Below are 13233 nucleotides of genomic sequence, written 5' to 3' on the forward strand. Positions count from 1 at the left end.
ATTTTAATTTTATTACTATTGTACTTATTATTATTTTACTTTGATTACTTACGCTTTACAATGGACACTGCGTTGGGACCACCTTACCTATTCTTGTGGAAGTTCTGCTTTGCCCTCCGTTTAAGGTTTTTTTTTTTTTTTTTTATTATTTTTTTTTTTCCATACTCATTTCTAAATTCCCTTTTCTTACACAAATATAGGTAAGCATAGAAACACAAGCATTAATACATAATGAGGTGTAGTCCCCTGATGAAATACCTGTATTTTATATCAATATATATTTCAGCTTGCATCAGATTTTAAATTATGTAATTTTATATTCCCCCTCTTTAGACTATATTAACTAAATTATTCCACCTTTATCTGATTCTCTTTTCCTTTACATATTTAATTAATTACATTTATTTGTAGTTCCCCCTGCCTAATTGGCTTACCAATTCAGTCTATAATTTGATTTAATTCATCATATCATATATCATATTCTCGTTCTTTCTATCTATCTTCCACCTTCAATACTTCCTTTTTCTTCTATCCTTCCACTAGTTTTGGCATTTTGTGTAATTTACACCTCCATCTACCTGCTTTTTAATAGTTTTATTACCAAATATGTATAAAATATTTGGTACATAGCATAACAACAAATTTGGAAGTAATATAAAAGTAAAACAGTGCAGCAAAACAAGAAAATTTATAAAACATGTAAAAGGCATAAAGCTGTAAAAATCAATTTAATAGCTGATATCTTACTTTTCATGTACTTCATTCTGTACTTTGTTTTTATTATGGTGTACTAACATATACATTCTGCTGAATTATTTTACGGTGGAACCCATTTATATTATAGCCAAGGGACTGAGTTATTTATGTCGGCATAACCGTTCCCCTACCAATCTCCCTCCTTCTCCTCTATCTCAAAATATTATATCAGGTGTTTCCATTATATGTTGGGCAATAATTCAGTACATTGCCGAAAATTGACCAAAAGTATTTATTTTGCAAAACAACACCAGAAACAATCCAAGATTAACATAAATTTAGTCACAAAATTACAAAAATTGGTTTACATAAAAATTGGGGGGAGGGAGAACACACCTTCTCTTAAACTTGGAATTATGGTATTCTGTAGAAAAAATGTCTAACATGTAAAACAGTCCCTAATATCTCTTTGCGTGATAGTTTTTCAGCTGTTCTTTTTCAATTCCATTTGCCAATGTGTCAATATGACCAAGAATACTTTCATCACCACATGACGATATGATACTTTCTGAGAACATTGAAGGTGCACAAAGCTTCTTTTATAGTGGAGGTGGTGTAGATTCATCTTCTTCCTTGTATTCTTCATCACAGTGTTGGGTGGTTATTGGTCACATTGGCCAGGATTTCTTCATCATTGCAAGGTGCAGAACATTCAACCCTGTCATCAGCTTCAGCCTACTTCTTTCTCAAACTCTTTCTGCTGCATTCCAGGTCATCATCATCATGATCATCAGTCTCAGACAGATTGAAATGAATCACCATTGGTATCCAGAAGGAAGGCACACACAAAACAACTGCAAATGGTCTCCATCTTCACCATACCCCATGCTTGCTTGAGTAAGTAAGTGCATGGCACCTAGAAAGTTTTTGTAGCACTCAACATTTTCGGGATAGGATAGCTTCTTCCTCATGAGCATCTTGCATAGTGAAATGTTAGATTCTGGATAATTCCTTGGTCCATTGGTTGCATTAAAGACGTCAAGTTGGGGAAAAGAAAAATCAGTTTGACTGCTTTCAAGCCTTGAACATGGGGATGTACAGAGCAGCACTTCCATGTTCGAGATTTGAGGTAGCCTTAATTGTCAACATTTGAGGTCCCCTCATGGCCTTAAATCATCATCTGATGATCAAACTGGTGCAGCCATGCTGTGAATACTACAGTGGTCATCCCAGCCTTTGTATTTGCCTTGTAAGCCAAGGGCAAGTGTTGCACATTCTGGAAGCACCTCGGCTTTTTGAATTTGCAGACAAAAAGCAAACCAATTGTATCACTCCTGTACGTGTTTGTAGCCACTAGGACTGTTACATGGTATTTTGGTTGCTTTCCTCCAATTGCAACAGCTCCTTTGAGTGTGTAGGTCTTATCTAGGGTGTGATTGAAGAACAGGACCATTTCATCAGCATTGTAGATGTCAGTAGGGTGGTACTCTGCTAGGATAGTTTTCAAATTGTTTGGTGGGTGGCAAATTCAATGTGTGGCATATTGAATTTTCCACCCAACCACTCAGTTTGTTGTGTTGTGTTTGATGTTAAATTGGCTGCTTACATCAGCATGCTTTTTTCTATATCGAATGCTTTAATTGCTAGGTATTTCTTCTTGAGAGTGTGCAGTTCTAGCTTTCATTTTTGTTCCTGTGCAACCATTGTTGGGTGTATTGTACCTACATATAAAGAAAAAAAAAAAAAAATAAATAAATATATATATTTAAAATTATACCACAGAAAGTAAAATTCCCTATTTATAAGCAAGAAATGGAATCCTTTTAATAAACACACTGTAGCAGTGATATCCAGTAATTTTACATCAGTAAAATTGAAAAGTCAACATAAGCAACAACAAAAGTAGATAAAATTGTATCTTGGACTGCAAAATTGTGTCGAGATAGGTAGGTGAACTTGCATTTCAAAGTTGAGTAATAAATGCTATAGACAAGCGGAGGGACTGGAAAAATTTAGACATAAGGGGGAATGTCAACATGAACCCATCTTAAATGGATTACACTATATGTAATATTTCACTGTTTAGGCTTTCAGTTCATCAGTAGCTAGCTAAATTTTTATTTTTGACTTTATTATATGTGGCTTGTGCTCTTTAATTTACATTTTAACTTTCAAACAATTTTTATATCCATGGTTTTACTCACGTTTGGTGTCCATTGCTTCTTGAAATCAATGTCCCTTTTTTTTTGTTTATATTTCTGTTCTAATCTTTGCTGTATTGTCTTTCCCACTTCTTTTGGTTGAACCATTGTTTTTTCATTATTTTGGTATTATAGCTAGTCACTAGCTTCTAAATTTTGTCATTTTAGGTTTTTTAATAATTTCAACTTTTAACTTTGAAAATGCAATAGAAACAAAGTAAACCAAGTTTACTTTGTTTCTATTCTGGTGATATTTGTCTCTGCTGCTTTGTGTTAGTGTAAACCTTCATATTTTACTTCTATATTTCCTTTTATGTCATATTTCTATTTATTCTATTTTATTTGAAGATTATATATATTTGCATGCGTGTGTGCACATGCATGTAATCTTACAAAAATATTGCACCATACTGAATAAAACAATTAGTTCTATTATATCAATTACAAAAGCATAGTGATTAGAGGTCAGATCAGGATTGAGAGGTTAAATAATTTATTTAATATATTGTGAAGTTTATTTCGATATAAGTTTTTTTTTTTTTTTTCTGTAATAGTTTGTAAATTTAATTTTTATGATATTATAAATACAATTTTTACTTTCTGTGATATTTAGTAAATTTAGCAATGTTTGTGACAAGATCCACCTTGAACACTTCGTCAGAGGGTATCATGACTCATACAGAAATAGCCGATGGCTATTTCTGTATGAATCATGTATAAATTTCCGGGTGAACCATGATTTTATCGTTTGCAGAACCTTTTTTTTTTTTTTTTTTTTTGTGAAAACCCCAAACACGAAAGGTATCAAAACCTATAGTACTTAGTACCGTGCATGGGTTGAAGGAGAAGTAGGGGGGGGGATGCCAGAAACTTTGCTCTAGAGACTAAACATGGGCTTCTGTGGCATATATTCCAAGGTCAACCTAGTGGATAATCATAGCTTGCCTGGCGATTCTTTTCTTTGTAGCTGTTGTACAGAGTGTACCGATCTAAAGTTAAAGTTTTGTGCACTGCTAGAAAAATTTGAGTCAATGAAAAAACAGGTGCTTGCCCTCGAGAATAATGTAACTGGGAGCTCGTCAGGGACTCAATACTCTAGTAACCCACTAAGTGATGCACTCCCGATTCGGGCCCCAGAATAGAATAATCAAGTGCAAACTGCTCTGGTTCAAAAGGACTTAGTTCTATTAGGAGACTCAATTGTCAGGGAAATGGGAAAGATTTTTTGTAATAAGGATAGGTGGACTAGAACCAGGGTATGTTTGTCAGGAGCATTAATGATGTCACCAACAGAATGTCAGATTTTAAGGAGGGTAAAGAGAATATTATTATTCATGTGGGGACTAATGATATTAAACACACACATGATCTGATGATTTGTTAGACAAATGTAGGATCATGCTGAAGAAATTCCACGAGTTAGGTTAGAATGTCTATGTGTCTGCAATTACTGCCCCAGGCACAATTATATGCCGAAAGAATTGTGGATGAACTTAAGATTTGAAGGACTCTGCAAAGCTTTAGGAGGGGAAATTTTTATCAGCTTGGCCCACACTTGTAGGTAGAAGGAATCTGTTTTGTAGCTATGGGATACATTTAAATAAAGGTGGTGCAAAGGTTTTTGCTGTTATCATTGAGGATAAACTTAAAGGTTCAGGGAAACTGCTAGTTTGGGGGGGGGAACAAGGATAATATGGATATGTGTTTATCTAATGATACTGGTCAAAGTTACACTCATATACCTTAAGCATTCTTGTTTGTTACCACAACCGATCATATCGTCAATCCCACGCCAAAACCACACAAAAAGGTAATTTTGAGAGAAAAACATTTAAAGATTCTTTGACTTTGGAAAATTCAAGTTTTTAAGTAATGTTGTTTTATAAGTACTTTCTAGAGATGCTGTTTTTAATCCATATTGGTAATTTAAGATTGCCATTATGTAAGGGCCCATAACAAAAACACAAAAATGTGTTTTTGACCAAAACTCATTTTGTTGGTCAAAAATGAGAATAATTTATTAATAAAACAAGGTTAGAATAACATATACATATAAATTAATAACACATGTTTAATTACAATGACATGCAAGCTGGTATAAATTAATTTTCAGTATCTTCTTCATATTCAGATTCTTCACTTAAATCCGGTGTTGGTAAATTATCCCTTATTTCTACTGATGCTTTTAAATTTAAATACAATTTGCGATATTCCTTCGGTATTGTCAAATCTTGGCACATTTTCATTAAATCTTTATGCTTTGCTTGAGATATACAAAGTTCCTCATTATAGGCTTTAGGAAAGTTAGGTTACTCATTGTTGGGTCTTCCTTTTGGTGTTTTTAGGTTTAATGTTATAAATTCATCTTTGTAGTTTGTTTTGTAAAACATTATGACATGCACATTACCACAGGTACTGTCCTTTTTTGGAATTCAAGGCAGCAGGCTTTTCTCCAAGGGACAATGCTTTTAAGTTGTTTGGCAAGAAAAGTAAAATCATAAAAGTCATCATATTGCATGATATTTTCACAGAATGGTGTAAGTTTTAATCTTGTGCCTCTAATTATTTGGGCCCATCTCTCGCGGACATACACGGGTATATACTTGGCTTTTCTCTCAACCTTTAGATTGCTCTGAGTCACTCTCCATTTCTGAATGGCCTGGCTCAAAAAATATGTCTAACAGTTTTTAAACTGGGGATAATATTTAACAAGTACACTGAGTGAGAGAATCTTGGGATACCTACCTAGTAATGGGTAGACCCACCTATCGCCCGAATAATGGCAATCACACGGTGAGGCATTGAGTCCCCTAGTTCATGAAAGCGTTCCACAGGTATTTCCATCCATGCTTGCTGCACTGCTGTAGCATTCCTGGGTGGAGGAACCAAAGCTGGAACAGATCTTTCCACAGCATCCCAAAGATGCTCCACAGGGTTGGTGTCCTGTGAACAAGGAGGCCATTCTGTGGTGGTAAAGTCTGCAGAATGCTTTTCGAACCATGTTCTGGTCACCACTGCTCTCTGTGCCTCCCCACAGAGCAGTGTTCTAGTCACCACTGCTCTGTGGGGAGGCACATTGTCCTGCTGGAAGAGTCCATTGCCCTGTGGGTGCATGATGACCATGAAGGGGTGCAGATTGTCTGCAAGGATGGACATGTAACCTGGACTATTCAGGGATGCATCTAGACGTACCAGAGGTTCCAACATGTGCCAGTTGAACACCCCCCCAGACCATTACTGACCGTCCACCTACCTGAACAGTTCCTTGTTTACATGATGGATGCATAGCTTGTGTGGTTTCTGCCAGATATCACCCTCCCATCTGCTTGAAATAACTGAAAACAGGACTCATTGGACCAGAAGACGCATCTCCAATCATCCAAGGTCCAGTGCCAATGTTCTTTCACCCAGTTGAGGTGTAGAGCCCTGTGTTGTGATGTTAGCAATGGGACTCTGGTGGATTGGCTGCTCCCATAACCTATTGCAGATAATGATTGCTTGATGGTCTTGGTGGAGACGTTTCTGGCACCTCCTTCGTTGAACTTGATGGTGATTTGTTCCACTGTTGCTCTCCGGTTGGCTGAATTGACGGCCACGTTCATCCACCATTTTCTCTGTCCACAGTGCTTCCATAATGAAATGTTATTCCAGAAGTGGCATAATTCCGACACACTCTTGATACTGTTGAATGGGGATAGTGCAATTTCTGTACCACCTCTGCGATAGAGTGACCCATGCATCGGGCACCCACTATCAACCCTCTTTCAAAGTCAATTAACTCACGGCTTTTATTCATACTGACATTGAATTACTGTCTACGTGAATGCAGTGATGCAGCGTGCTTATATACCTGCCAAGTGGTGGGTTTGACCACTAGTGAGAAGGGTGGCAGCATCATGTTGCCCAGGAACCAGGTATCCCATGAATTCTGTCCTTCAGTGTACATGCACATTGAAGCCATAAGTGATGAGGTGTAGTTGACCAAGAAACAACCTCAAGAATGCATTTAGGTAAAAAGTGCCAATTTGCACATTCGTGGTATTGATGTGGTGCTGACGATATTAGCAAGATGTTCTGAGGGCAGAAACTTTTCAAATGAGCGGGTAGCTAATGCCAGGGAAGGAAGCTTAAATGACTTCAAGGGGTGCATTAGGGTAGTTCACTATACAAGAACACTAAGTCTTAATTGTTTGTACAGTAATGTCAGAAGTGTTGTCAATAAAATGAGTGAATTTGAACTGCTGGTTAGGACAAGTAACGCTAACATAATAGGGCTTATGGAAACGTGTTGCCACCTGGAAATAGGGGATAATGAGTTGCAGTATGGTATGTACAATTATTAGTGCAGACAAAATGGGTGGGTGGGGTCATTCTTCTTATCAAAAGCAGTCTGAGCGATGAAAGCTTTCCTGGATTCAGAAGTTTTTCATGATAGCATAAAATCTATATGGTGAGATAGTTGGAAGCAAAGGTATAATGAGAATGAGAGTAATCTACAGGCCAGGTGATTGTGAAGATTATGATGAGAGCTTCTACATGCAAATGAAATGGCCAAATAAGTGTGAATGTCTTATTATGGGTGATTTTAATTTACCTCTAATTTATTGGAGCAAATGGAAAGGAAACCTGACATGGGGGACAAAATTTTTAAATCAACTAGATGATTATTATTTGTATCAACATGTCAGGAAAGTACTAGGGAAAAGAATATTCTAGACCTGATTATCACCCATGACCCAGATGACATAATAGGGTTGACAGAGCTTCTTTAGAGTGACATAGATAGACTTCAGAAAAGTGGCAGCTATGCTTTAATCCAGCAAAGTGCAATGTCTTACATCTGGAGAACAGTAACCCCAAAATAACTTATACACTTGGCGGAGTTGAACTAAAGTCAGTAGTGGAAGAAAGGCACTTGGAAGTTACAATATGGTCATACATGAATTTCACTGAGCATTGTAGACAGGTTTGCAAGGAAGGCCCATGTGTCCTATCAATGATTTATCAAACATTTGCTAGTAGAGATAAGGACATCATAATCCCATTATATAAGGGACTAGGAACCAGTAGCAGGAAGTGATCACAGAGTGATTAGTGGAAATTGAAGAGAGAGAGGTAGCAGTAGTTAAAGGCAAAGGATTGGGTTATAAATTTAGGAAAGCAAATTATAACAATTTAAGGTGCAACATGGCCTCTGTTAACTGGGTAGATATCTCACAGAGAGTGAATACAATTGAATTGTGTTATACCTTTAAAACATTAATCACAGAAGCCTTGAATGCTTATATACTATTAAAAAAATACTCCACGAGGAGATTCCAAGTTGGATAAATAATGAAGTTGCCAGATTACTTGATCAGAAAAAGACGGCATGGAAAAGTTACAGAGCAATAAAAGGTACTGAAGCCTGTAACAGCTACAAATTGATCTGTAATAGTACCACAGAAAAAGTTAGGCTGACAAAAGCAGATTATGAGAAATCGCTGGCCAAAGAGTGGGGATAAGGAATTCTTCACATATATAAATGCAAAGAAGAGGACAAACTAGATCACACCCTTATGTAATGGATGTGGGATAGTATTAGATACCCTAGCTGAAGTTGTAGATGAACTCAACAGTAACTTTGCATCAATATTTAAAGAAGAAAAATGCTTTGTGTCAATGAGAAATTATGGGAGTGAAGTTGGAAAAAAATGTAATTAATGTTGTTGAAATTTCACATGATTATTTAATGAAAAAACTTTTGAGCCTACAGGCCAGTTAAGGCTCCTGGGGTTGATGACATTTTTATAATCTTAAGGAATGAGGCAGGTGAGTGCATTGAACCGTTGAGGCTAATTATGAGAGCATCACTGGGCTCTGGGGAGATTCCCTTAGATTGGAAAGTGCCAATGTGTCTCCATTATATAACGGTAGTGCTAAGAGTGTAGCTGGAAATTACCGACCAGTCAGTTTAAGGAGTAGGGAAAATCATGGCTGCAATGATCAAGGATGGCATTTGGGATCATTTAGATAGAAATAGAATTCTGAAGGGTATGCAGCATGGTTTTGTAAAGGGAAAATCATGTTTAACAAATCTGGTTAGCTATTTTGACAGGATCACTTATGAGCTGGATTTAGGGAATAATTTCAACATTATTTATTTGGATTTCAGCAAAGCATTTGACTCAGTCCCATGTGAGTGGTTATTTTATAACCTGGAGCAGGTTAGAATCGGAGGAAAAATCCTTAGATGGATAGCAGAATGGCTTCAGGGCATGAGGCAGAGGGTTGTGATAAATGGTTATTCTCCAAACTGGGTTAATGTAAGAAATGGGGTTCCCCAAGGATCAGTATTGGGACTACTATTGTTTTTGATTTTCTTAAATGACATTGATGAAGGGATAGAGAGCGTGATATCCAAATTTGCAGATAATGTAAAGATTGGTAGTGTAGTTAATGATCACCGTCAAGCAGAGCTTCTTTAGAGTGACGTAGATAGACTTCAGGGATGGTCAGAAAAGTGGCAGCTATGCTTTAATCCAGCAAAGTGCAAGGTCTTACACCTGGGGAACAGTAATCCCAAAATAACTTATACACTTGGCGGAGTTGAACTAAAGTCAGTAGTGGAAGAAAGGCACTTGGGAGTTGCAATACGGTCAGACATGAATTTCACTGAGCATTGTAGACAGGTTGCAAGGAAGGCCCATGCATCCTATCAATGATTTATCGAACATTTGCTAGTTAAGATAAGGATATCATAATCCCATTATATAAGGCCACATTTGGAATATTGTGTTCACACCTAAAATAAGATATCGAGCTTCTTGAAGGGGTCCAGAGATGGGTAACTCATCTGGTGAGATCGGCAAAAGGATGTCCTTACGGGGAAAGACTTCAAATATGTGGGTTGCAGAGCTTGGAAACTAGGCACCTCAGTACTTAGACATGTATTGAGTGGAGAAAAAAAAATTCAATAAAAACTTTATAGTAAGTGTTTATATTCTGAAGTTTAAGAGTAAAGACCTCTTTTTTTTTTTTTTTTCCTTGCTTCAAAATATGATGCTGTTATATGCAAATGTGGGTTTCCCCATTACATAATCTAAACGTTAAATTTAGCGTAATACATTCTTTTGTATTTTGCAGATACGCTATTATATGCAAATACATTTGCATATAATAGCATCATAAGCAAATGATGTAAGTTTGCCATTACAGCTATATACAAAAGAATGTATTTCGCAGAATCTAACACTTAGTGTTTTAGCTAAAAAGATTTCATATTTTTTATATATAGTGAATAAAGTTGGTAGCTCCTGAATTGTGCTGTATAGAAGTATTTTATAAATACTTTTTTATCTGTAGGCATCTGATGAGTATATATTAAAAGTTCAGCAGTTTGGATACCTTGGTGAACCAGTTGAGAAACTTAATGATGGTCACATCATTTCTTTTGGGTAAGTTTCAGAATTTATCTCATAAGGTTGTAAAATATATAGAGATCTATTATGCATTATGAAAGCTGCTTTGAATATATTTGTCCATCGTGGCAGTGAGTTTCCATTAAGCACAGCAAACCTGCCAACCCTCTGGATTTACAATGGAGAATCTTTTTCTTTTTTTTTTTTTTTTTTTTAGCTCAATTTTATTCCCTCTCTATCTCGCATTTTTCTGTCAAAAAAACTGTTTCCCCCCCCCCATTTTTTTTGCAATAGTCAACTGAATTAAAATCATGTTTTTAAAACAATTTCAGGACTTTTATATTAATTTTGATAAAGAATATAGCCATGATAAAACACCTGAAAATAATTTGCTGTAATTGTTCAGTTAGCCATAAAAAATTTAATAAAAGAACTTTACTTTGTAGGTTTTCATTTCCAATGTAATGTAACACCCCAGTGATGATATTTTTTCTCGATAAATCAGTAATGATTAATAAAAGAAATTAAAGTTTATTAAATTTATTAATTTATTAATTAATATATAAAGCGTTTAGGGCGTAAGCCTCAAGCTATGGAAAAGTCTAGACTATATATAAGTATAGTGTGAAGGCATCAATAATAGATTTGGCTATGTATTATTGATGCCTTAACACTATACTTATACATAGTTTATTAATTAATTTATTTTCAAAGAAATAAATTACACATTTTTTCTCGACTCCTAAATCATGTTGCAAATAGAATCTAGAAATTCAAGCCAAATCCAACCCCCAGTCAATAAATTAGTAAGGTTCATCTTCCTTGTCAATCACAAAGATCAATGAGAGACAAGTACAGAGACAATATGTCATGAAAAAGTTGATGTAACTCAGCTGTTTTATATACTTATAAGACAAGTGTATCTGTTTATGCCAGTCAAAAGTCTGCTTGCTCGAAACAGAATTTATAGATAGCAAATTGCCCAACTGGGTAATCAAGAAGCATTGTTACATATTAATGTAAATATAACTGTATTTGGAGAACCAATTTGTCATCCAATAACACTAATTCAAGGAACAAGTCTGTAGTATTAGCCACATAATGCATAGAAGCCCTAGGCTTTTGTTGCACCATTAAAAAAAATAATAATAATTAATAAAATAAAAATTACTGATTTGACTCCCTCCTTGTGTAGGTGTCCATCCAGCTGACCTTTGACCTTCCCCAATCTTAAACTTCAGTCACCTATGGAAGTGACATATTTCAGTAATTAATAACTTGCTGGCTAAAATAAAACTTCCTGCAATGCACTATAAACCTCTTTTCCTGTAATTTTAATTCATGGTCCCTAGTTCTAGAATCATAACAGTGAAAATTTTACTTTCACTTGAAAATTTTAATTTCACCTCTCAGAGCTTTATATGCCTAATTCAAGTCCTCTAATGTTTCCAAGCTCTGTAGCCCTCATATTTGAAGTATGCAGGTGCCCTTTTTTTCTCTGTGAATGCCCTTTTGTCAATCTCATTAATCAAGTTGCCTGTCCTTTGACTTTTTCAAGAAGGTGAATGGCATTTTGAAGTGCTTCATACTTGAACACATTATTACAAGTGTGGTGGCCTTACATACCTTATAGAGGTATTGTAAACTCCCTTTTCTGCAAGCAAATGTTTGATAAATCATTGATAGGACATCACAAGTCCTCATTTACCTATGCACACTGTTTGGAGAACCTCATGACTGATCATATTGTAACTCCCAACTTTCTTTCTTCCTCTTCAGTTTTTAGTTGAACCTTACCAAATATGTAACTTATTTTGAGGTTGCTGTTCTTCAAGTGTTAGACCTTGCATTTTGCTGCATTAAAAGACAGCTGCCACTTTTCTGACTGTCTCTGAATTAAGTCATCCTGAAGAAGCTGTGCTTGCACTTATCATTAACTTTTTCATCTTGACATCTGCAGTTTTGACAACACTCCTCTATCCCTCTTGCCAATGTGCCAATGTCATTTATGAAAATCAGAAATAACAGTGAGATTACAACTGATTCCTTTGGGAACCCCACTTCTTTAACCCAGTCTGAAGAATAAACCATTAATCACAACCCTTTGCTTTCTGGCCTGCAGCCATCCTGCAAACTTTCTGAGGATTTTCTCTGTGATTCCCCCTCGACGTGGGCACCTGTACGTGGTGAGGGGACCTCCCAGTGATGCTGCTGGTTTTCCAGATTAGCATCACTGGGATCCAACGCCCATACCTTGGTTCCAGGGTTACAACATTGGAATCCGGCGTGTGCAGCCGTGCGCCGCGACCCGTGGAAGCGGAAAGGGGGATCCTGGTGGTTGAGGGGCCCAGCCTTAATACACCACTTTGGCCCCTGCTTCGACAAGACGGGCGGTCCCGGATCGGCTCGACTGGGATCAATCGGCGGGTGGTATTTTACTGCTAGGGTCAACTGCGTTCCAATAAGTCTCCCTCCCTTTGGTCCTGGGACGGGATAAAGGCTTATTGGTAACGTGGGTATGGTGCTCTAAGCGAACTCGGCGTCCCATTCGTGTACGCAGTACCTGCTAGTTCACGAGTGGGCGTCCCCTCGTTGGGCTCGGTGGTGGGTGAGGTACTTAGGCATCAGACACTTTCTCTTTACTCTTATGAGTAATTTAAATCTTTCAAACCCCTCTGGGGCCTCTACGAGGTCCCTACCTGAAACTGATGAAGATAATGTATCATCAAAAAAGAAACACCGAACAGAAGCTGCACCACCTCCTGTACCTCGATTCCTTATCATACATTCTACCGGTGAAAAGGAAATAGGTAAAATGTCGCCCTTCTTTATTCAGAAGGGTCTAGAAGGGCTAGCAGGGTCCCCGAAGTCGGTAAAACGACTTAGATCGGGTGACCTTTTAGTAGAAACTTCCTCAGTGCGACATTCAGAAATGC

At 36.9% G+C, this 13233-nt stretch overlaps 1 protein-coding gene across 3 annotated transcripts in view; it reads left to right on the forward strand.

The window, feature by feature from the left end:
- LOC150080898 (uncharacterized) overlaps window positions 1-13233 on the forward strand; it is a 162981-nt gene that overhangs the window by 98160 nt on the left and 51588 nt on the right. For all 3 annotated transcript variants that reach the window (XM_090381101.1, XM_090381103.1, XM_090381102.1), the window contains one exon: window positions 10242-10333. In XM_090381101.1, the coding sequence (XP_090237227.1) occupies window positions 10242-10333 (92 nt within the window). The remainder of the gene's footprint in view (window positions 1-10241; window positions 10334-13233) is intronic.

The sequence above is a fragment of the Mastigoproctus giganteus genome, chromosome 9, assembly GCF_048544385.1.
Source record: "Mastigoproctus giganteus isolate SK-2022 chromosome 9, ASM4854438v1, whole genome shotgun sequence".
Classification (NCBI taxonomy): domain Eukaryota; kingdom Metazoa; phylum Arthropoda; class Arachnida; order Uropygi; family Thelyphonidae; genus Mastigoproctus; species Mastigoproctus giganteus.